Source organism: Rissa tridactyla, chromosome W (genome assembly GCF_028500815.1).
Source record: "Rissa tridactyla isolate bRisTri1 chromosome W, bRisTri1.patW.cur.20221130, whole genome shotgun sequence".
In the NCBI taxonomy this organism is placed as follows: Eukaryota; Metazoa; Chordata; class Aves; order Charadriiformes; family Laridae; genus Rissa; species Rissa tridactyla.
In genome coordinates, this window is record NC_071496.1 from 3728007 (window position 1) to 3751910 (window position 23904).

Genomic DNA, 23904 nt, shown 5'->3' on the forward strand with positions numbered 1-23904 from the left:
AAGGGGTGGAGCTAAATGTGGGTGAGGGATCTCATCAGCCATGTGCATCTTCTAGGTACAAATACAAGCCCATTTTCTTCAGACACCAGAAATACTTAGGGCAAACATGGTCTGAAGTGGAGACTGCTGACCCCAAAGCTTCTCAAGAAGAGTTATGGCAGCATTCTTGGCGAGTGTGAAAATGTCCTGGTGGAAACCTTGCTTTCCTTGGCTGGGAAGAGATTTCCTCTCCATGAGACAGGAGAGAATGGGATGCCCAGTCTCAAGTCTTTGTTCTTGCTGAAGAGAGCCCAGAAACAAATTCCCCGTCCCAGAGCTTCCTCTGGCGCGAGGTGTTTTGGCTCAACTCCTCCCACAGCTCTTTGTTTTTCAGACTTCCTTGGTTCTGGTCAACATGGGAAGGCAAAATAAAGCAAGGAAACCTGATCTCATAAGATGGCCAGACTCATTTTTCTTACGTGGGGGCCAGAAGGTCTCAGTGAGAAGCTTTCCAGAGCTCTCCAAGCACCTGTGATTGCCACCTTTGGCAATTCCCACCTTGTCCCAGGGGAAGAGGAATCTTCCCTCTTCTCCACACAGATTATTGTAGGGTTGCTCACAAAGTTCAGTCTTGTGCAGGACTTTGTGGAGCCATTGTGGTGGAGACCCTCAGGCCCTGCACGTAAGTGCTTAGCACACAGAACAACTGCTCCTCAAAGAGCTTACAGCATCAAGACACATTTCACGCACGGAGAACATAGGCATGGGCAGAGGGTTACACAGCATCACGCAGAGGACGGGTTCAATTTGCTCCATTTTAGGTGTCTGCGATGTCAGAGGCCAAAGGTGAGGTGAGGATCTAAACTTCATGGCAACTCAACCAGTTACAGGTGGCGGAGACTGGGGAGGGAGTCACCCGGCTGAACGCCTGCTTCATGCTGAGGTGAACCATCCTCCAAACTCCACTGACTGCCTTCCCACTGAGCATAACAGGAACTTTGGCTCCCAGTTCATATATGGTCAGCATACTTATGGACACATGTGGTGGGATTCAGATGGTGGTGTCACTGGAGGTGCTTTATGGCACCTTGTTTGGCTCCCACCCCATTCTGGTGCAGGTTTCACAAGATCCGGTGTCTGCTAGCTCCTTGCACGGATGTCATGATATGCTAGGGCATCTGAAATAGCAACTGTGATCATGGAGGTGAAGCCCAGCAGCCTCTGGTACAGGTGAGAAGTGATATGAGGTCCCCCCTCAGACCTTTGGACGCAAAAGCAGTTGCTTTGCTAACCTTCTCCATAGCTGTACAGCCACCACAAACTCCTGCTCCCCGTTCCCTAATGCTCACGAGAACGGAGAGCAGCAGAAAAGGAGCGAAGAGCTGTCGGTGTCAACAACTCGCCGTCCTCCAGCCCAACCCCTAATAGACACCTAATAAATACCGCGTTTTCAGGAAATCAAGCGTCCCTCCACCACAGGCACACGCTGAAGTTCTCCTGGATTTTTTGCTGGAGCAATTATTTTGCTTTCTGTGAAGTAACATCATAAGACCCTGAGCTTATCCAGCAGGCCGTTACATTTCTATTGAGGTTTCGTAACAGTAAAATGTTTTGCCGGTGGTACATAAAGTCTTTCAATCAGCTGCAGAGATGGAGAAAAACAACCTGCAAAAGCCTCCCGATGCCATAAAGTCTACTGGAAGCTTGGCAATTCAGGTTAAATTTAGTCTGCAGGACACGGGGTCGCTTCAGTCACCAAGATCATTAAAAAAAAAAAAAAAAGAAAGAAAAAAGGAAAAAAATGAAAAGGGAACGAAAAGTCTCGTGTTGCGGAGTTTTTATGTAATGACGAAGCCGCTCTCACCAGAGAGGTGGCAACCCTGCAGCTGGGAAACGCACCCGGCTCTCTCCTGCCACTGCCTCCTGGCATTAAAAAAAAAAGGAACAATGAAAGGAAAGGATTAAATTTACTGAGATGAGTATCTTTTAACCCTTTTAACCCTTCTCCACCAGGCACAAAAGGAGGAGGGAGCAGATACGGGGAACGGTAATAGATACACATCTCCTGAAGGCCTGCTCACGTGGAGCGTGTCCTGTTGAACTCACTAAGGTTTTTTCTTTCTCTTTACGTTAGTCTTGAGCCCACAGAGCGCTCCGATATTGAGAGAAGGACATTTCCCCCGCATCACACGGAATGCAAAAGCCTTTCAGCGGTTGCTAGCGTCGGGAAAGGAGCTGTAAATACGGCCTCGCCTTTCGCGGCGTGTTTCGCCGGCAGGATCGCAGCCCCACCATCTGCCTTCAGGGGGTGACTCACGGCTGGGCATATTTTCACTGACGCCCTCCAGTGCGTAAGGGTTTAGAGCCGATCACAAGGGCAGAAACAAGAGCAGCTGGGTGGAAAAGCCCTACTCACCCCGCCACAGCTTGAGACAAGGGCGACAGGCAAAACAAACTGCCCCATGGATGCCAAATACCAACTGCTCCACCTTACTGCTACTGGTGTTTCACATGGGACCCGCTTGGCTAATGGGAAGACCCTACACGTGCAGCTCTTAGATGAGCCAGGACAGATGCTAAATATAAATTCGGTAGAACTTCCCAGATGGTTTCTGCAGAGCTATTTCATCATCTGTGTCTCGTAGGTACCGGGTCTGGGATTACTGCACAGGGATGGCGCTGGACTATAACGGCTCCACGCCATTCTGAGTCCCGTTCACTGAGCCCAGAGTGCGGTGCAAAGGCAGTGAGGGGTCTCGATGGAGCCAAACCAGCTGCAGATCTCAGCTCCAAAAAGTCCCTTTTGACAAGAAGCTGTAGTGCTGCCCACCCATGGTTGAGTCACCCACAGCCGGATGCCCATGGGTCATCAGGAGGTGACTTTTTGATCATTCAAAGACCCCTCCTTCAACGAGGAGCCTGGTGCAGGCTTTGTTCTCAACAACCTCCTCCTGGTAGTGGGGTCCCAGTGCCGTGACCCCTATCAGAGCCTTCTCCTCGATGCCTAGAAGGAAGGGCAGAAGGGCCAGGTGATGCCAGCACGTCTGGCCAGTTGAGGCTCTGAAGGTCGAAGGGGCTCCTGCTTGACCCTTCCTGATACCATCTCTGCCCTGCTCCATCACCACCTTGCCCAAATGCTGATGGACTAACCAGGTCACAACGACACCAGGTCTTCGTATGGACCTACCCGATAGCGTCGTGAGAGGATATGGGAGCAACTACAAACACGGAAAGGAAGGACCTTCTGCCACTGCAACCCCCTCCAGTTCCCTACATCTCTTACTCCCTTGGTGGCAATCATAGAATTGCCTAGGTTTGAAGTGACCTTTCAGATCATCCAGTCCAACCATCAACCTAACACTGACAAAACCCACCACTAAACCATATCTCTAAGCACTATGTCTACCTGTCTTTTAAATACCTCCAGGGATGGTGCCTCAGCCACTGCCCTGGGCAGCCTCTTCCAATGCCTAATAACCCCTTCAGTGTAAAAATTTTTCCTAAGATCCATCCCAAACCTCCCCTGGTGCAACTTGAGGCCGTTTCCTCTTGTCCCATCGCCTGGTCCTTGGGAGAAGGGAGCAACCCCCACCTGGCTACCCTCTCCTTTCAGGGAGTTGTAGCGAGAAGGTCTCCCCTCAGCCCCCTTTTCTCCAGCTTGAACACCCCCAGCTCCCTCAGCCGCTCCTCATATCAAGGCAGACCTTCATCTGGTTTCCAGTCTTAATTAAATAGCCAGGTTTATCCACTTGCTGTTCGAGGCAGGACATTTCTTCAGCAGAAACAGCCCTTCTCCCCCTGCGCCGTTTACCCCCCGGGTACCTCGAGAGCATCCGCATCCGCTCCCAGCCTCGGCCGGGCAAGGGCTGAACCAGCAGACATGCACGAAGCAGCATTTCCTTCTCTGGGCTTTCAAGTTTATTTTGTCCTTCACTTCCCTGGGTGACCCTGGATCCTCATATTAATAAACAGCAAAAAAAAAAAGGCAAAAAAAAAAAAGGCAAAAAAAGCAAAAAACTTTTGCTTTACCTCTCATCTCAAATCCCGCCCCCCCGGCTAATGGCTCCATCTCACTCCAGCATCGTGAGGTCCTGCAACTCCCACCCGACCTCAAACCTCCTCCCCGCATGAGGAGACCTTGCACTTGAAGGAGCAAGCTGGGCAAAGCCGATTCCTGTGATGTTTTTACGACAGGGTAAAGCAGTGAAGTGCCCTTTATGGTGTTTTGAAAGGAAATTGTACAGGAACAATGTCCCGAGCAGCGTGGCTATTGAAAACCCTTCACAAAAGGAGTTTGCCACAAGAGGAAAAGCAGCTTAATCAGTCGAACTAATCACTGTAGGTGGTTGAGTGTCCCCTGTGGGTCTGTAAAATCAAATATAATGGGAAAAGAAATATATCACAGCTTGCCTACGCTCCTCGGTGGAGCCGCCGGCGGATCTGGGATGTTCCCTGCCTGGCTCCCAGCCCGCCGTGACCGTCCTTTGGGTCGTCCCTGTGCGGGACCACGCTCGCCTCCGTGCAAGACCCTGACCGGGGCCACGCGGATGGGCTGGGATGAGCCCCGGGAGGTCCCTCAGCAACGTGAACTCTGATGGGGGAGGCAGGACAAGGGTGCCCACCCCCGTGCGGTCACCCCAGTTAACCCGGTTTTCGGCGTGGGCGCGAGCAGGAGGGGTCAGCGGCGCTTACACAACCCTCCTGCTTCAGGAAGAGGAAACGGTCCCTGACAGCCACCCAGGGCTCTCCGGGGAAGGAGGATATTTCTGCCTCCCCCGGCTCTGAACCTAATTAAAACCAGAAAACAACACACACACACACAAAATAATCCAGACTGTTTTTTCCTGATCATTTAAGTGTAAAGCCAAGTTAACGGTAGGAAGCAAATTGGGACACCACCAGAGAAAACTCGGTGACATTACTCTAATCCTGTTGTCAAAAGCCATAGGTATTTGGGGCACCCCGAAGGGAGACGGGGAAAGCACACGAGCCTCTTTGCTCCCACCCCTTTTCTCCATGTACGAGCCAGGAGGACCTACAAGGTCTTCTCCTCCACCTCCTTATCTCCACCTGGGATATCCCAGGTAGAGAAATGCCCCCCTTAAGCCCCCATCCAACAGGAAAAGGAGGAGATGACACCAAGTTCAGCCACAGTTAAGGGTGATGGTCCTTCACCCAAGGTCAGCCCTGGTCCCCAAGAGCCCTGGCTGGGACAGGCAGAGCAGCCCCTTGCAGCTCTGGTTATCCCAAAGCCTGGAAACATCAGCTGCGCATGGAGGAAGCACAAAGGATCCACACCTTTTCTATGGAAAAGGGGAATTTGGATGCCTTTTGGAAGGAGGGGACTGATCAACTTTCAGGCTTTTGCTCCGTCCTCTCCGGGCCATGGGGCTGCGCTTCTCTGTTTAATCCTCTCCTGTCCCATAGACCGACCACCAAAAGCCCTGTGAGATACCAGCCAACATCTATGCACACATGAGGATTTCCTTTTGGTAAGAAATTTGGCCCAATTTGACTTTTGCACCCAACAAGATGCGATCGAATCAATGCGATTACAACGACGCAAATTATTTAAGGCTTCCCCAGCAACCTGTTCCTGGTCCTCATCAAAACTGTCCCCTTCCTTAGGTGGCACAGAACAATTTCAGTACTTTATTATCCAGAAGACCAAGAAGCAGGTACAAACTCAGTTGTCTTAACCCATTGCGACTCCATATATTCCTTGTAAATCCTATCTAAACCGGCCAATATTTCTTATCACTCCTACAAGGCTGGTGCAAGCCTCTCCGCATGCATCTCCAGGGTGTGAGGTTTGTCTGGCTGGACCCTCCATCCTCAAACACATCATCCCAGGATGCCACGGGAACCAGAGAAACGCCGTGCAGCGCTAAGCTTCAATAGATACTTAAAAAGTGGCATTTTTTTGTAACTTTTTGAAAAACAAGGGGCCAAACTCAGAGCCCATCTGCCCAAGGAGACCACGTCCCAGCACAGCTTGTGTTCCGCTCGCAGAGAGGCAGTGGGGTGGGAAGGCAGAAGAAGAGGACTCGAGAAACAGGTCCCAGAGTATTTATTTTCTCTTGCCTACTTGCAGGAGATAAAGGCAGGAGAGGTCCCGCCACCACCCAGGGAAAATCTCTCCTTCCCTAGAAGTACTTGTCCATGGGAGGTCAAACCAAGTTGCCTTTGGTGATATCTAGGTAGGGTGGGTGTTCTGCGGCAGCAAACAGTGGATTAGTGTTTGGGCAATAAAAGCCATTGGTGTTCAACGCTTACTCACATGGACATCTATGAAAAAACTTGCCTCTGCTGCTCTCCTTCAATGATCCCGTCAAGTGGTTGAGGCCCTCCATCACCCACATCAGAAGGTGGCAGTTGCACCTCCTGTGCCCAAACCAACAGAGAAAACACCAGGTGTGGAGTTTCTGCCGGGTGATGCGGGGAGGCTGATACCTCTCCCTGGTCTCCTGCCCTGATCGTAAAGCTCTTCGCAGCAAGGACCTCACCACCTCCTGCAGGCTTTTCCAACACCTTGTGCAACCAAACCCTCCAACAGACGTGACGCTGATTGTTACTATGGAAACGTTGTCCAAGAGACCAAGAGTAGTCCTGAACTGGGAAAGTCGAAGCCTGGTTTAATGAGACCTTTAATCTGCTTTTAGTTTGTATCTTTTACAAAAAATGAAGCACGCGTCCCAAGGAAAAATGACTCGTGGAACGTAAAAACATATCACATATGCAAGGAGAGAGCTACGGTTGCACGCCCATAGAGTTGCTTCTCCCCACGGGAGTGAAAGGTCCATGGCAGAGACTTCGGGGTAGGTGAGCCGCGTTCCCCCGTAACGCGGTGACAGCATTTCCCGAGGAAAGGTGACGGGAAGGAAGCGGGGACGGGCGCTATTTATAGCACGGCCGGACATCAGCGTCGTTCCGCGTGAGAAACAAAAGGTGCTTCGCTAGCCCAAGACGTGGCCTCTTTGGAATGTCACCGTCAGGGAAGGGAGAGGAGCCCGCAGGCGCTCTAAGGGAACAACCAGTATCTTTTATAAGACCAGCTGGAAAAAAATAGGCAGATTTTGGAGTGCTGATGTGCTTTATCAGCTCTTTTCTAATAGCTGTGCTATATAAGCCGACCTGAAGGTCAGCTACAACCAGGCAAGACCCGTGCGTCGCGCAGAGATCAGCATGGGGGTTGACTCCCTGACCCAAGCTGGATGTCCACTTGCGAGCAGTGGACGCACACGGCAGTAGGATGCTCACTGCGGTCCCTTGGGATGTGTCATCCTCGGATGAGGCAGATCCCAGGCAGGGAGAGCTGGTGCTCCATGGACAAGTATTGCTCGTGGGGTCTGGGGATGCTGCTTTGTCCCACGTGCTCATCACCTTCAGGAGAAGGGGAAAAGCTGCCCACTGAAAACCAGACCCTACTGCAGCAGGGCTTTGGAGCCACACCTGCTTCTAACCAACGGAGCAGGACAACCTCTTTTCTTCTTGCAAATCCACGGCATGTCAACCCTACTCCCACCCATGGCTGCTACCAACTCTTTTCTAAGAAACCAGCTCTTCTTCCCTTGGGTTTGGACATCCAGAGTTGCTTCCTAATGCCTCTCCTAACCCACGCACCACCAAATGGCCCTGCTCAGCCTCTCCCAAGCCTCGCCGCCTCCGAAGGCCCATCCGCGGTCTTGCAATTTTAAGTGTCTCCATATCCAGAGATCTGTACCCATTTAAAACAAAAAGCCCACAACTCCCAACTGTTTTGCCGGCCATAAAATCTCATCCAGAGGGATGGTTACACCACCCGCGTGGCTCTGAAACGAAGGGGGGGCTTTTCTCCTCCAGAATGATGCCCGGGATGTTAAGATAACAGCACTGCAAATTTCGTCTGAACACCTTTGTAACCTGTTTGTGCTGCGATACAGTAGGGTATTTTTTCCCCCTATTTCTACCATGGTTTTCTCATAAAATAACCATTCTGAGACCTCACTTACTGCTAGAAATCATTTTTAAGAACTGAGTGCTCTCCGGGGGGGCATCTCAAACGGCACTAGAAGGACTAAAACTCCCTTCCCAGTCCAAAATGCACCACAGAGGCAAAGGTAACCCGCAAACCCCCAGCGTCAAACCACGTGGCGTAGGGAGAGGGGGGGCTGCTGAGGTCCCCAGCTGAAGTCTCGGGGACGGGACCCCGTCTTTTCTGCTTAAATAAGTTCCTAAGAGATTGTTTCACTCCACTCCCTCAACCCGGGCTTCTTAGCTTTTTGCAATTAAAATAAATACGTTTTTCTGTCCAAGCTTGGACGCCACCACGGAGGACTCGGGCAGGACCGTATGCCCTCTGCTCTTCCCATTTTATTTCATTTGTGACTGCTCAGGGCCGAAACGGTCCCACCTCTCCTCTCGCGTGATCCCCTATCAACTGGCTTTAAGGCTTCCGTCTCTCCTCCCGGGATATTATCCCAGCGCTACCGTGGTCTGGGCTGTATCTCACCCCGTAATCTTCCAACCCCAGCCCAAGGCAGCATTTTTTTTTTTTTTTTTTTTGCTATCTCTCCTTGTCATCTGCGCGGGAGGGAGGGATGCCCTGGGGGGCCGAATGCTTCTGTCTGCTCACCGTTTATCTGAAGGGACCAGAAAGAAAAAGAAACAGAAATACACATCTGGCACGATCCCAGTTTTTCGGAGGGGAAGGAAGAACCAACACGCAGTTCCGTGGCTTCGGTCCAGCACAAACTTGGGCAAGGGGACTTCAGGCGGGAGACCCTTTGGCTCTGCAGGTCTCCTCTCCCACGGCGTCATGAGCTCTTTGGATGGCGGAGGACGATCCACTCCGTGAGCCAGGATGCTCCCGACCTCCACCGGGATTTCGCGGGGAGCCCAGCCCAGCGCTGGGAGGAAGCCCACCCAGCTCTCCCTTTGCAACAGAAGCAGACTTCAACTCGGTTTTAACCACCTTTTGGCTGAAACGAGCGCCCTGCCCCCCCCCCTTTTTTTTTTTTTCCCTAAATCCCAAACGAAACTGTCTTTTAAATGGCACACAGGAAAAAAGGAGGGAGCCCCAAAGAGGAGAGAAAAAGGAGTATGCTGCTGAGGAACCACGCTGCCCGCAGAAGAATGTTTCTGGGATGCCTGAGCAAACTCTTTTCAGCTGTTTGTTGGCCACTCCGTAAAATTTGGGAAAACCAAAGCAAGCACAGAATTAACCACGTCGCGGCTGTTCACGAGTCGAGAAGCGACGGGGAGATTCGAGGACACGCTCCGACTGCTATTACGGGTGTCCGTAGGACTCCCCCCCCGCCCTCAAAATCCCCCCCAAGGAGGCATCACAGCTCAGGCCCAGATTTCAGATCGCTCTAGGAGAAAACACTGGCCGCTTTTTCTCCGGTTAAATAACATCGACCTCGCAAAGTCCTGGTTTTAGCAAAGCTTTATTGCCACGGCAGAATCCGCCGGCAGAAATAAAGCCGCGTGTACAACTAACTCCCTTATTCCCCGCTTATTTTCACGTTTAACCATGGTCACGGTTCCTACCGAGGACTCTAGATGCCCTCATGTAATTAGACATGCGGTTTACGCAATTAAATATCCCGTTGGCCCTATTAAATTAACCCAACGGATTGAAATCACCAACGCCACAGGAACTCGGCTGCCTCTGTAGCACGTCCCCCTCCTTCACGCCGACAGGCGTCCGATACTCGCCGCAAACCCCTCTCCACCATACCCGCTTTGCAGGCCACCCTGAAAGTCCGCGAATTTTGCTTTTCAACAGAAAGTGAGGAAACAAGACACAAGGACTCAACGCTTTTACAGAGAACACTTTGCCAGCTGCCTCTTCTAATACAAGTAGGGGGGATCTGGCTATGGGGGGAATGAGTGGAAGGGGAAGAGGAGGTCCTTAAGATACTCCTGGGGGAATGTAGGACACACTCCAGATCTCAAAGACAAACCAGGGGGCTGGACAGGCTCTACATTTTCAGGATGTTAATGCTCAAACAAGGGTTTACGCATTAACCCAACGCTGGCAGCTGCTAAACGGCAGTGTCGTCCAAAGATGCTCGGTGAAACAGAGGGGGAAGATGTGCAACGAGGAGGAGAAGGTTAAAAAAACCCACATTAAAGAGAGGTTTCGCCTACCTCCGGTCGTTTCTCCTCCTTCTGAACAGTTTTTTGGTGTGTGCGATTTCAGCTTCATGAGGCAACGGATGGTAACCCTGTAAAACAAGAGGGAAAAGCAGCGATCAGCTCCAAGATACAGGAGACATCGATACGGAAGGGGACAGAGTGAGACAGAAGATGTGAGCACGATAAAAGAACCAGTTCCCATCCAAACATCTTTACAACTTCTCAGACCCTACAGAAGTAGGTCTGGAAATCCACGGGGAATGAAGTTATCTGCGATTTCTGTATGGGAGAAGCCATACGGGGCAAGTAACCGTCCCACCTACGGATGGAGCCCAAACAACACCATCTACAGGAAAGTCACCCACGTCACCCATGACGCTTGCTGATACCGGCGCACCTAAACCATCCACTTTCACTGGGTTGTTTCCTTCATATTTATGTATTTATCTAAAACCCAACTGTAAAAATGACTGTTAAAGGGATGGTGCTCAGCAGCGTTTTGAGGATACCGGAGTAGGGCAACACGAGCCACAGCTGGTGGGTCTGTTGGGGCTGTGGCCCCACGCCATTAGCAAGTCAACGACCACATCGTGAGAACCTCACTGAGGCTGCCCACCATGAGCTAGTCAACCCATGCCACCCCAGGAGAAGGGAGGGGTGGCATCTGCCTACTGGAAACAACTGAGATGACCAGGACATTAAATGATTTGCCCCGGTCACGTCGGTGGAAGAGCTGTGTGTAACTCAAGCTGCTCTCTTGTCCTCTCTCCACTGAAGGTGCCGACTCTCTGACTCGGTACGTTCATCTGATAAGGGGGATGTTGTATTTACCGTCCTACTATGGGCATCGTGAGGCTTCGTTAACGTGAGCAAAGAGTTCTGAGGTTCCTGGATGAAAGGCACTATTTAAGTGCAAAGTATTATTTATTTTCCAGGGACCACAGAGCTGTCATAACCATAACGGTTTTTATTTATGCAGTATTGTGCTTCCCCGGCTGGCAATAAAAGCCCTGTAAAAGTCAGTCCTTTTATTTCCATCGCAATCCATCTTAGCCTCGGAGCTCCAGCCGCCGCTGGTGAATCACCACACGTGAGGGGCCACGAGGGAGCAGCCTGGGCAAGGGCGAGGGCTGGGTGGGAATGCGTCTCATGGAGCAGCAGCTTTGTCACATTGGCATGACAACATAACACACCCACTTCAAAAAAAAGCCCCTCTCTCTCTGCGTGAAGAGCCTGAAAAATGAGGCGTTAATTTTAGTAGCGGTTACCGAGATAACCGTATTTTGAGTTCCTCTGGTGGAAGAGGTAACGGAGGAGAGAGGTTGCTGGGGATGGTATTGAATACAAACCTTATGAAGAACGACTGAGGGAGCTGGGGTTGTTTAGCCTGGAGAAGAGGAGGTTGAGGGGAGACTTTATCACCCTCTACAACTACCTGAAAGGAGGTTGTAGAGAGATGGGGGTTGACCTCTTCTCCCGGGTGACAAGTGATAGGACGAGAGGAAACGGGTTCAAGTTACGTCAGGGGAGGTTTAGATTGGATATTAGGAAACATTTTTTCACTGAAAGGGTTATTAAACATTGGAATAGGCTGCCCAGGGAGGTGGTGGATTCACCATCCCTGGAGGTGTTTAAAAAAAGGGTAGATGGGGCACTTAGGGACATGGTTTAGAAGTGGCTTTTGTCAGGGTAGGTTAGAGGTTGGACTCGATGATCTTAAAGGCCCCTTCCAACCTCAGCAATTCTATGATTCTAATTTAGGCTTGCAGACCAGAGAAGGCTTGGACCCCGAGTCCAAGGCCAACAGGGTTTATTGTGACCGCCCAACCTGGCCATCTGCAAAGAGCCTGGAGAAACTGCTACTGCAGCAACCCTACGGTTCCCGTGGCAGCTGGAGCCTTCCACTTCGGGGACCTCGGCTCTTCGAGACTTCAAGCAATGAAGAAGTCCCCAAGCCCCTAGGTAAGTCCTGCTGCTGGCTAGCATGTCCCCATTTGAACCTTGCTTTGGCTTCAGTCTTCAAGTGTGTTTTCTGAGAAGGTAGTTCCCCTTTTAACTTTCTTCACTTTTAATCCTTTTGGAGAAAATTGGATGCGCCGTGAACATATGGTTTAGCGCGGGCGTTAGAAGGCACGTTCATGAGTAGTACCCATTCTTGGTGACCAAATTACCCTTCTCTCCCACTAAAACACCCTCAACGCCCAGAGGTGCCACACCAACCACGGCATCCTCAGATGCTCAACCTGAGCATCCTCAACCACAGATCCCTCATAGCAGTGGTACAAAGGCCATCGTTACGTGAAGTTGCCTCGGCTTTCTTGCAGATCTGCTCATCCAGCGAGGATCTGCTCAGCGATGCACGTTGTTCTGTGGTCCCCTGCTCACGTGCCTGCACCCAGCACCAGAAAGAGCTCTCCTCATGCTCCCTAGATCTCATCTCATCTCACCGCTCAAACACGGCCCATCTTTGACTAAGAAGAGGAAGTTTGGGAGTAGGGAAAGCTGGCAGCCTGCTCTCCTGGGGCTGTGGTTGGATTATCACCTAGTTAACCAGGTCTGACTTGGGTTTCTCCTGCAGCCAAACACCTCATGGTTAATTCTGTGTGGAATCTTTGATGTCTAATAGCTTAAAATCACACAGCACCTTCTTCATTACTGGGGGTTTGAGTCTTCCTCATCTACTTGATCAGTGAAGGCATAGGAGGAGCTTAATATCTCCGAGACTTCTGTTCCTCTGAAAATTTGCTTGACATTGGCCAATGGGTACCAATGAGAAAAGGAAGGGAAGGAGCAGACCCACACACAGCCACATCACAACAGGCGTGCTTGTTTAGGAAATCAGGCTAAAAATAGTACCATACTCAGTGAGGCTGTTTCCAAATGTTGCACGACCACAGCAGGAGAAAGCCTGGGGTATTTTTAAGAATTTACGCTGCGTCGCAGACGCACGTGCAAATACAATTACCCTGCGCAAAAAATGAAACTCTCTCTGCAGAACACAAGGACTTCAAGCACCAACTTCCTCACCGCGAAGCCCTTCATTAAGTCGCGGGAGCTGCCTTTCTGCTCTTTCCAACTAGAAACCATGCGTATGGCAGTGCACCACTGCATGTCCTCCTTGGAGAGCATCCCTCTGCTTCCTCAGACCTCTGCCCACCAGCAGCAGACAGCATCGGGGTGAGAGATGGCCTTATTACATGGGAATAAGGCTCCTAAATCTAGGAGCATGCCTGTAACTGAACAGAGGAGAACTTTGTGTCCTCGTTAGGAAAATCAAGCATCTCCCTTCTCCAGCCGAGCAATTCCCTTCCTTAGTCTTAGTCATGAGACAATGTTTTGGAAAAAAACAGTCACCAGTCCCTACTCTTGTCTATTTTGGTGCCTAAACAGAGCTAAATTTGGAAGGGAGAAAAGTCGCCTTCGTTTGTGCAGCAAGTCGATGTAAAAGGAAATATCAGCAACTTGCAAGAAGGGTGGAGTGGCTGGAGAAGACCGAGAGTGCCGGGTGGGTGGGGACAGGCCAGAGTCCCAAGGGCACGGTGAAGGCCTCGATGACATGACTCTTGGGTTTGTCTGGAAGCTGCTCCCCGCCACGGGTCGTGCAGGACAGCAATGGAAGTGCCTTCAGTAAGGCCGGCTCACTGAAGACGACGTGGATCTGGAATGCAGCTGTTCCATTCTTCAGTGGACACACTCTTTACGAAGCTGAAACCCCAGAATAGAGACAAAGGGATATGTCTTGCAAGGCAGAAGACCAGCCTCTGCTCCGCAATGGGTCTACAAGACGACCTACACAAGAGGGATGGGTTTTGTCCTTACTTGGGCCTGAAGACACCGTAAAGCCCAGGTGCTCACGGGTTTCACAGGCAGGTTTGCATCTTCTCAGTGGGCAGCCAAATAGCTTTTGGTCTCTCTCCCACGTTGGTTTTATTTTGGTATTTATTCGCAGGTGGCTTGAGGAGAACGTAACAAACCAACATTTCAATGCTGCTGGTTCTGGAAGCGAAGGATGTGGGAAAAGCAAAGAACAAAGAGCCCGTGGTCTCCGGAAGGATCGTTACTAGGGGTCATTTTCAATTTTGGAGCTAAACACTCTGCGGTTGACGTGGTGGGAAGCTTGAAGCAGAACCTGAGAAGCCCGTGGGACTTCTAATGGATGTCAAGTTTAAATCATAAACACGCGCCTTCTAACAAGAAAGGCCAATAGGTCTGGAAAAAAAGGGGTGTTCAGGATTGGTCTGCAAGTGCCCTAGCGATCAGCTATGTTGTGATGTGCATATTCCTTTTTAGATGTTTTGGGGAAAGCAGCTCTTGGAGAAAGGAAGGTGATGTCCGGCAAGTTTAGGCGACCGTCATATGGCCAGCTAGCATACGCCGAGGGAAATCCGTCACCCGGCAAAATCGCTGCAAACAGACGGCAGAGGAGAGCAGGTTTGATACCCACGTGCCCTCTTTTTGTGCTTTACCTTCCTAATGAAGGTGTCTGCCCAGCCCTCAACCTTGTCCGCCTGCCTGTGGGAATCCAGAAAGCCGGCAGCTGCCTCTCCGCTGCCCCGGCCCCATTTACATCAAAGTTTAATGAAAGAACAAATGAAAAGCTTTCAAGATCTCATTGGCAATCTGAGGTAAAGATACTTTACCTCTTTTACCGGTGACGGTAACACACGGGGTAAATCGCACGGAGAAAAGCACAAACAAGGAGGGATTTTTTTGCTGCTGCCGGTCCTTCCGTGACCACCCTTTGGCAGCAAAAACCCAGAGACTCCTTCAGCACCCAACAACAACTGCCTTATAAAAGGGACAGTCCTAATTTGGACCAACCTGCACCCTCTTTCCTTCACCTCCACTTCTGCACTTCTCCAGTGCCAACTGTTGCCTGGGGTGGCCAAATTCATGGGCGTTTCACAAAGACTCCAGGGCCTATGAGAGGTTGGGGATCACTGCTTCATCCTCGTGGTCGTGTCTAACGCAGCCTGACTTTCAGATGCGAAACCTCACCCCACAAAGTGACTGTCTTCATTCATTACCCACTCATTCAGCCTTTTCCATAGGTGTTCCCCATGCAGCAGAAACGCTCCCAGCCTGTGATGATCAAGCAGGTGAAGATGCCTAAATGCCAAATAGCAACACCGAAACCGGAAGTGCAAAGAAAAGGTTGAGAAAAGCAACCGGACTGATGGAAAAACCCAATGCTGAGGGGTGACGAGAGAAGGAAAAGAAATGATCCGGCCATATCGCAGGATCAGTCCACAAGAGCTTTATCTCAAGAGCCTCTTGTGCCCTCAAGAAACATCTCCGCCCTTGCTTATCTTCAACAAATGGTTGCAGAAGGCCCAAACTGAACAAACAGGTTATTAGGCCTGCGGTAGGCGCTGGGAGTTTCGCTCGATTTTATTGCACACAAAGTTCAGGGTGGGACTTATTTTCTGGGGAGGTGGGAAGGGTGAGGTGGGGCTGGGTTCACGGCAGCCCCGAAGCCGCCCCATCTACCTGCGCAAAGGCAACAACACAAATACCAAGGTTGGAGGAAGTGTAAAAAAATAAATGTATTGCGGTTCCAGAAATGATCCGCAAAAAACAACCCAGTGACTTGCAACACCCCGTGATAAGTCTTTCATCTGGCTATAGGATGGATTATCCGTGGCAGGAAAGTCCGGGACGGCACAGAGCTGCAGATGTGTTTAACTTTTATTGTGCCGGTCCCACACTCATCGTGTGAACATGGGACATAGAATCATAGAATCGTCTAGGTTGGAAGGGACCTGTCAGATCATCGAGTCCAATCATCAACCTGACACTGGCAAAAACCACCGCTAACCCATGTCCCTCAGCACCACGTCTGCCCGGCTTTTAAATCCCTCCAGGGATGGTGACTCCACCACTGCCCTGGGCAGCCTCTTCCAATGCTTGACAACCCTTTCATGAAGAAATTTTTCCTAATATCCAATCCAAACTTCCCCTGGTGCAACTTGAGGCTGCTTCCTCTTGTCCCATCGCCTGTTACTTGGGAGCAGACACTGACCCCCCCCGGCTACCCCTTCCTTTCAGGGAGCTGCAGAGAGCGAGAAGGTCTCCCCTCGGCCTCCTTTTCTCCAGGCTGAACACCCCCAGCTCCCTCAACTTGTGCTCCAGCCCCCTCACCAGCTCTGTTGCCCTTCTCTGGACGTGCTCCAGCCCCTCAATGTCTGGCAAAGGCGCCGCTACCTCCCCACCGGCATCACCCCCATCACCTCTACCCACCCAAGGCCAGCATTTATCAACACGCGTAAGTCCTGTGGGCACTTCCAGCAGAGCCATCTCCTTGGAGGCCACTTGCCGTTGCCTCTTCCCCTTCCAGGAACTCCCGCGGCATTGGTCTGCCACCAGCTCTCCTCTCTTAACACAAGGGGAATTTTTTACCTCTTGAAAGGAGAGGGCTGAGGCACAAACCAAAGCCTTGACCTGCTTTGGAAGCCATGGAAGAATACCAAACAATGTCAGGAAGCCGCCTGGAAATGATTTCCTCTCTGTTAAAATTTAAGTGATAAATTTGTTCCTTCAAATTGCAAGCTATTCATTTTTCCTGGAAGGTGCTTATAATAATAGTTGCTTCTGAATAAGGAATCTGTCGGTGCTCAACATCAATGGAATAGAAAGTGCAACAGTTTTACAAAATACTCCTCGCTCAAGATAAAAGGCGGGTAAATCCTTACAGCACTTCGTGGTTGTGGCCCTCCCATCACTCCTCACCCACCATGCGACACACACAGGTCCTGGCCACCTCCAAGGACGCTTTCTTCGACCTCAATCATTGGAGCCAGGGCTAAATTAAAGTATAGGGTTGGCAAAGAGGACTTAGTTTACAGCCACCCGGGCGCTGGAAACGGAACAAAACTCCTCCGGCTTTGCCACCGCTGATCCGACACGTCCCACGGTGGAGGAGGGATGCTCCGCGGGACCTTGACCGTAGGATGTGCTTGCCCAATGAATCACGGCATGGCGCAACATGCCTTAAAGGGGAGGCATAGGAAGTTGTTTCTTGGGAGATGTCCCGCTTTGGAGGATTTCCTGATTAACTGCATCTTTGGGGAGCACACCATAAATCGTACACCGCCGGCAAAGGCTGAACGCGGAGCTGCAGTACATGCACCTCGGTGATGAGCACTTTGGAGGAGCCTTTTTACCAAAAAAAAGGGTGGAAGCCCAGAAGAGCGACTGCTGCGACAGCGATCAGGGCTGTCACAACTGAACGCCACTCTTTAATTACCGTTAAAAACACCGTTGCTGTTCCCTACAGGGCTCTGCCCTCCCACGTTGCCCCACGGACACGACCTCCTGGCTTCCCACTTGCTGAGCGTTAATACTGGTCTCTGGGGGGGGGGCATTTTAGTCAACGGGGGGCGTTTTAGTCAATTAGAGACTCTATACATGCAGTCCCCGACCCAAAGAAGGGTCATTTAGACCCTTATCTTCCCCACCGCCTTTCCTTGGTGGGCTCCTGGCGGAAAGCGGACACCCAGCTAGAGGGAAGACCGCTTTTAAAATCGTTATTAAATACTTGGTGGCAGCTCAGCTGTCCCACCTCGTCCCTCTGCAGCCAGCTCTGGGATGAAACAAAAGACACAGAGAACGGCGGAACAACCCAGCGTGAAACTCCCCGTGCGGGGTGAAGGACGCAAACGCGATTAAAGCATCGGAATAATGAGGCAAAGCATCCCAAGTGAAACGTACCCTGAACCTTCCTCAACGCCTTCTGCTGATTATTGAGAGCGAGTTTTCCGGGGTCTATTTTTAACTCTCGGCCCCGCAGCTCCTGAATGATACATAATTCAGAGATAATAAAACTTTAAAATCCAGGACAAAGTCTCCTAGGAGGAACCGCCTCTGCAAACACCCATTACGCGCATCACTACAAACCACGCTGGGCAGGAAGATAAGCCCAACCGGTGCCACCAAACCCTGGCTAAGCCACCGAGACGGGGGACGGGCTGGAAACGTTGCTCCAGGCTCCCCTCGCCGTCGCATCGAAACCGGGCGCTCCAGACGCACTGACACGGACACGCGGTGCCATAGGAAGAGTATAAATAACAGACAAAAGAAACCCCCTTTTGTTACCAGAATCCGCAAATCCCAAATCAGTTACGAGCTGACTTAGGAAACGGAGCTTTTTTTTTTTCCCATGTTACAGCAAAATGGGAACAATACTTCATGAGTGGAAGTAACTCTAATTGTTTTAACTGATGTTATTTTAGTGTTGTTTAGGTTTATTGTTTATTTGTATGTATTTCCTCTACCCCGGTCAGGCTTAAAAACAAACCTCACTGTCAGCAGTAAAGTGCCCCATCCATAAATAAATACATTTATCCAGTAAATACAGATATAACCACGCTATTGCTTGGAGTCCTTAAATGCAGAATATTGAGAGAATCGTTTAAAGAAATAGCGTTGACGACCCGGCTTTGCTTTCCCCCGGAAAAAGGGAGCCTTTTTCAGCTAATATTGGGAATAAATACCGCCCACGTCACTTGTTTCCAGGAGGCACCACGCCTGGTACTTGGGTTTGCCGTGTCCAGGTAGCCCAAGCTCATCCCGAAAAAGGGCAGCGCTCCTCTGAAAAGCTTTTCCTACATTTTCCTTGGCTTGTGCCAGTTTTGGGGGTGAGGGAGGAATTGCTTTAGCTGGGACTTAACAGTGTTATGAGGTTGCTATGGGAATATTTGTAACTGGAGCTATTTCAGTCCCTCCGGGACCCCGCATTTCTTTAAAGTATACTTTTCCTCTATATTTTTCACGTTCCCCAGCCTGGTTTTCCCCATCTTTGGTCCCCTTCAAAGCCTGCCACCCCCTATTTGCGCACCTTGACGTGCCGCCTGACCATGCCTCTCCAGCCGAGATGAAGCAGGCAGGTGAGATGGCAGGAGGACCCTTCATTCACCGTCCATCCCTCGACATCTCCTCATCGTGCCATGGTGGTGGACGGTGTCATGAGGAAGAGACGTGTAGGCCGAACAGGGACCTCCCTGATGAATTTTTAAGCTGACCTATAACCACATCCCAGAGGACATCAGGGAGTTTTGGACCAGAACCCAGGTCACCTCTAAGCTGGTGGGTCTGTGTTGGGTGTGCTCCCCCCCAACCTCAGCATCGGTCTCAACAGGAGGTAAAGGCTGTATCCAAGTTTATTTTCATTTCACCCTTATAATTAATAAAAGATTGCATGTTTTTCCTGTGCATTTGTGCAATCCCCCAGAACCAAGCCCCCGCAAATCTTCTCCTCTTGGGCGGACCGGAGTTTCAGCCCATAGGAGCCCCAGCTCACGCAAGCTCCCAGAAGTTGGGACAATCCAACAGCGACGAAACCCCTTATTTGCGGAGCGATAACTCCATAACCTTACAAACAAGAGGTGGCTTCTCTTTTCTTTCAACGTGGGTATTCAGAGGCGCTAGGAGAACTTTCTCACCGCTCAGCCCTTGGCACTTCCCATTGGAGGGCTTCCAAGTGCCTGAAGTTTCGCAACACCCTAAGATCGCAGGCAATAGTTAATAAGTCAACGAGCATTTTTTGCCATGAGCCGTATCACTGTGATCCCTACCCTGCGCCACCGAAGCCAAAGGGAATTTTGCCATCAACTTTAACGGGGTCATGGTGGTAACAGCCCCTCTCGGTTCACCAGTGGACCTTTCTCATAGACCTTCATGGCTGAAGCAAGCTGTGCAGAATATCACTGTCTGTTCCTTCTCCAAGCCTCCTGTGTTGTGCTGGAAATGTTTTCCCACAACAGATATTCCTGTTTGCAGTTGGCTGAAGACGCAGCCAACACATTTTCCCCCGGACTATACCACAAAGAAATGTTTTTTTCTATCTTCTCAAGTCTCTGCTTGGTCTAGCTCAGTCCAGAGAGAGCAAGTGAGGTTCCCGCGTCGCGGCCACCCCAGCTCGGAAAATCCCCCGATGCGCAAACGCCAATTGAATCCTATAAAAGCCTCATTCTTGCCTTTGAAAAGTCCCATTCCTTTGCAGGAGGGTGGGCTGTGAAACACAAGGGCTTGACTTTCCCCTTGCCAGGTTACTGGCAGTTTGTACCTGGGTAGAAGAAACTGCTTCTTGAGTGTCCGTCTGCTCCCTCCCCGGATTTTCCTTTTATGCGTCGAGGACTAAGATTCCTCCTGCTGCAAAGGGTTTTAACGCAGGGACAAGCAGAGAAAACACGATGCTTTTGCCACAGAGCATCAATCATCATATCACATATTAATTACGCCGGTGGCTTTTCACTGGTGCTTCGCAGACCTCTGGGAGCCACGGACTACTTCGAACAATAAAATGAGGATGAGTAAGAAAAGCAAGTTTGTAGCTGCTTTACAGCAGTCTCCAAACGTGAGATTTGGAAACGGATTTGGCATTTCCACCAAAAAAAAAAAAAAAATCCTGAAAACCTGCTTCATATCCGAAAGCTGCTACTGGACAGGAAGCAAGATGGTCATATCTGCTCTCCTGTGTCTTGCAAAGGTTGAACCTCAACCACAACAACTCCAAAGACACAGGCATCATTCAAACATCAGCTTCGCTGCCAGTGAAAGCATGAGTTGTGACGACTGCCAGGAGCTGGGGGAAGCCCCTTCAATTCATGTCACATCGTCCGAGAGGATGCACCTTCAGGTGCTTCATCAGAACCAAGCAGGGACAAAGAAGAACCAGCAACAAAACTCAACAAACCAACCCAACTCCTGGATATCTTCACGTGCCAAGTGATATAAGCAAAGACCTTGGTTACTGGGATGGCTCAGGTCATGTTGCCCTTCCTTGCTAGGGCTTTTTTAGCTCCTTTGTCCTTTCCTTGGTGCCCTTCTTGCTGGAAGGATTGTGCTGGTGTGATGGGCTCAGCTCCAGAAGGTGGGAAGGGTCTGAGATAGTGGTCACCGAGAGCGCTACGACAAGCAGAAAGGGATACGATGGAAAAAACGCAGATGCTCTGCATTACGAGCAACTCAGAATTGGCCGTCAAACTGCTAGCTACCAAAGAGAGATGGGAATTTTGGCAACGAGAACATCCCCCATGCCTGTTCAGCTGGCTCCCTTCTCTGTCCAGGACCCCCGCGTGCCATCGTCACCACTGCAGCCATAAGCATCCTGCAGATGCTATGCCTTCACGGAGCTCTAAAGTCCAGCAGGGACCCTACGACAGTCCCGGGATGGAAAACAAGGTCTCACACGCTCCACTCCTTGCTCATAGAATCATAGAATCATCTAGGTTGGAAGGGACCTGTCAGACTGATTCCAACCATCAGCCTGACACTGCCAAAACCACCACTAAACCATGTCCCTCAGCACCGTGCCTACCCATCTTTTAAATACCTCCAGGGATGGTGACTCCACCACTTCCCTGGGCAGCCTGTTCCAATGCTTGACAACCCTTTCGGTGAAGAAATTTTTCCTAATATCCATCCTAAACCTCCCCTGGGGCAACTTGAGGCCGTTTCCTCTTGTCCTGTTGCCTGTTCCTTGGGAGACCCCCCCTGGCTACCCCCTCCTTTCAGGGAGCCGTAAAGAGCGAGAAGGTCTCCCCTCGGCCTCCTTTTCTCCAGGCTGAACACCCCCAGCTCCCTCAGCCGCTCCTCACCAGACTTGTGCTCCAGACCCCTCACCAGCTCCGTTGCCCTTCACTGGACACGCTCCAGCCCCTCAAGGTCTTTTTTGTGGTGAGGTGCCCAGAACTGGACACAGCCCTTGAGGTGGAAGGTGGGTAGCTCTCCTATGGGTCTACCTATAGCTTAAATTAGGTAGCCAAGTACCATCCCAAAAGTGGTTTTAGACATCCTCGCTCGCGTATTGCTCTGTGCCCACTGTCTATAGTTACATCCACGTACAAGATGCCAAAGGCACATGGGGTCTTTCCTCCTGCCTGCGTCTCTGCTGGGATCGGAGACAACCCGGCGAGCAGGGATGGCTCAAGCCCGCCCTTCCCGAAATCAAGTCATCAGACGCCGGCGTCTCTGCGCTTGGCAGCCTCAGCCTTTCTCTCCTTATCAACGCCAAAAATTATTCATTTAACATCCATGGCCTCTCGCCAGCAAGAACGCCGCGGCGAGGAGCAGAACCGTCTCCTCCGCTCCTCCGACAAACCGAAGCAACAAAAGCCAGGCTCTTCCTCACGCAGGGAGGCGGGGGGGGGGAAAAAAAATCAAAAAAAATTCCCACCGGCTAAGAAAAGCTGGAGGTTAATATAAATTCCATGGGTTTGAGGGGGAAACGGAGCTGCATTCAAAGACTCGATGGCTAACCACGCTTCCTTCGTCTGGCAACTGCCCGCTCCCCCAGCAGAGTTATTGAGGAAGTCAGACGAGCCCTGTATTTGTTCCAGCTGCAGATTTCCCTTAACCCCTAGTAGCGGTGTTTTCCAAAAAAAACCCCAGATCTTGTTTTCTGAGGGTGGCTTTTCATTTTCGCCTGTGCCGCGGCTCCAGTTATTAGCTTTAAGTGCTGTCATTCATAGATTAAAAATAAAGGGGAAAAAAAAAAAAAACCAAAATACCTTTGCCATTCTATTAAGTCCAGGCTGGATGAGCAAAAGGGGGATTAAAAGGCGGCTTTCAGGAATTAGCTTGGAACAGGAAAGAAGAAGATAAAGCCATTATAAAAGCTTGTGCTAATACAGGAGCCCTTTTTGTTGTAAGTGTTAATGCAGCCACGCAAATTCCTATGAAGATTTATTAGTCAGGTCATATAATCTGTTCTCCTTCCTCTTCTGATGATAAAATCAAGGCTATTTTCCTCCACTAAACCGTTCCCCTCTCTCAATTAAGAGGAAAAAGAAACGATATCTTTTTTCCGAGATTGCGTTTGTGGTATACACAAGGTTACCCGGGAGGCCGACGCCTTCAGAACAGCGTAATAAAGGCACTGAAATGAAGGCGCTCGTTCGGCGCTCGGACCGTTGGGATGCTCCCCGTCAAGTGAGAACGGCCCCAAGCGCGAGGTACCCGATGCCGAATAACTTGACGGAGCCGGGATGGGCAGCCCCGTCCCCTTCCGTCATCCCGCAACCTACGACGGCATCCGCCGTCCCACGGGACTTCAGTCCAGCAAAGCGTTTTCCTTTGTGCGAATCTTGCTCCTAAGTCTACGATTTGCCTTGGCCCTCAGCCAACCAAGCACTTAGGCACATGCTTAAAGTTAAGCACAAGAGTAAACAGATTGAAGTCAGGGGGACTTAAAATTAAGCACACGTTTCGAGGATTTGCTGGATAAGGGCCTTAACCCCGGTGCGCGGCGTTTAACCGGGATGATTCCCGGCTGATCAGCTCCCCCCTTTCCCCGACCTCCCCTCCATCCATCGGACCAGGCAACGAATGGTTTCTGTTTCGCCACCGCGCTGAAGGCTTGGCTTTAAAGAAACCTTGTCCACCCTCCCCAGGCCAAGCACGTCTTTCTTTAATTATACCTGCCTGTGAAATACCTTCCAGAAATCCCCACCCAAACAAAGCCTCAGGAAAGGAAATAACGGAAATTCTTGACGGTTTCCACGGCGGGGTGGGGGGGGGAAACGATCCTAACCGGTGAGACGAGGCGCACGTAAGATGAGGCTGACGACTGTTCCTTACTGTACGCGGCTCCCAACCCAGAGTGACTCCTTAAAGCTCCAGTAGAACCCCCCCCGCCCCAGGTTACCAAAGTCCTCATCTCCCCTGGGCAGGAGCTTCCTTGAACCTGGCTCCTGGATGCGTCTCTCTGCACGTGTTAAAATATGAAAAGCTTTTTAGTGGACACGCAGGGGAAGAAGAGTCATGTGACAACACAAAATCCATGAAAGCACCATGCTCCCCTCC

At 50.8% G+C, this 23904-nt stretch overlaps 1 protein-coding gene across 5 annotated transcripts in view; it reads right to left on the reverse strand.

Annotated features, from left to right (window-relative positions):
- LOC128902051 (CBP80/20-dependent translation initiation factor-like) overlaps positions 1-23904 on the reverse strand; it is a 157347-nt gene that overhangs the window by 61913 nt on the left and 71530 nt on the right. For all 5 annotated transcript variants that reach the window (XM_054184380.1, XM_054184381.1, XM_054184379.1 and 2 more), the window contains one exon: positions 10114-10190. In XM_054184380.1, the coding sequence (XP_054040355.1) occupies positions 10114-10190 (77 nt within the window). The remainder of the gene's footprint in view (positions 1-10113; positions 10191-23904) is intronic.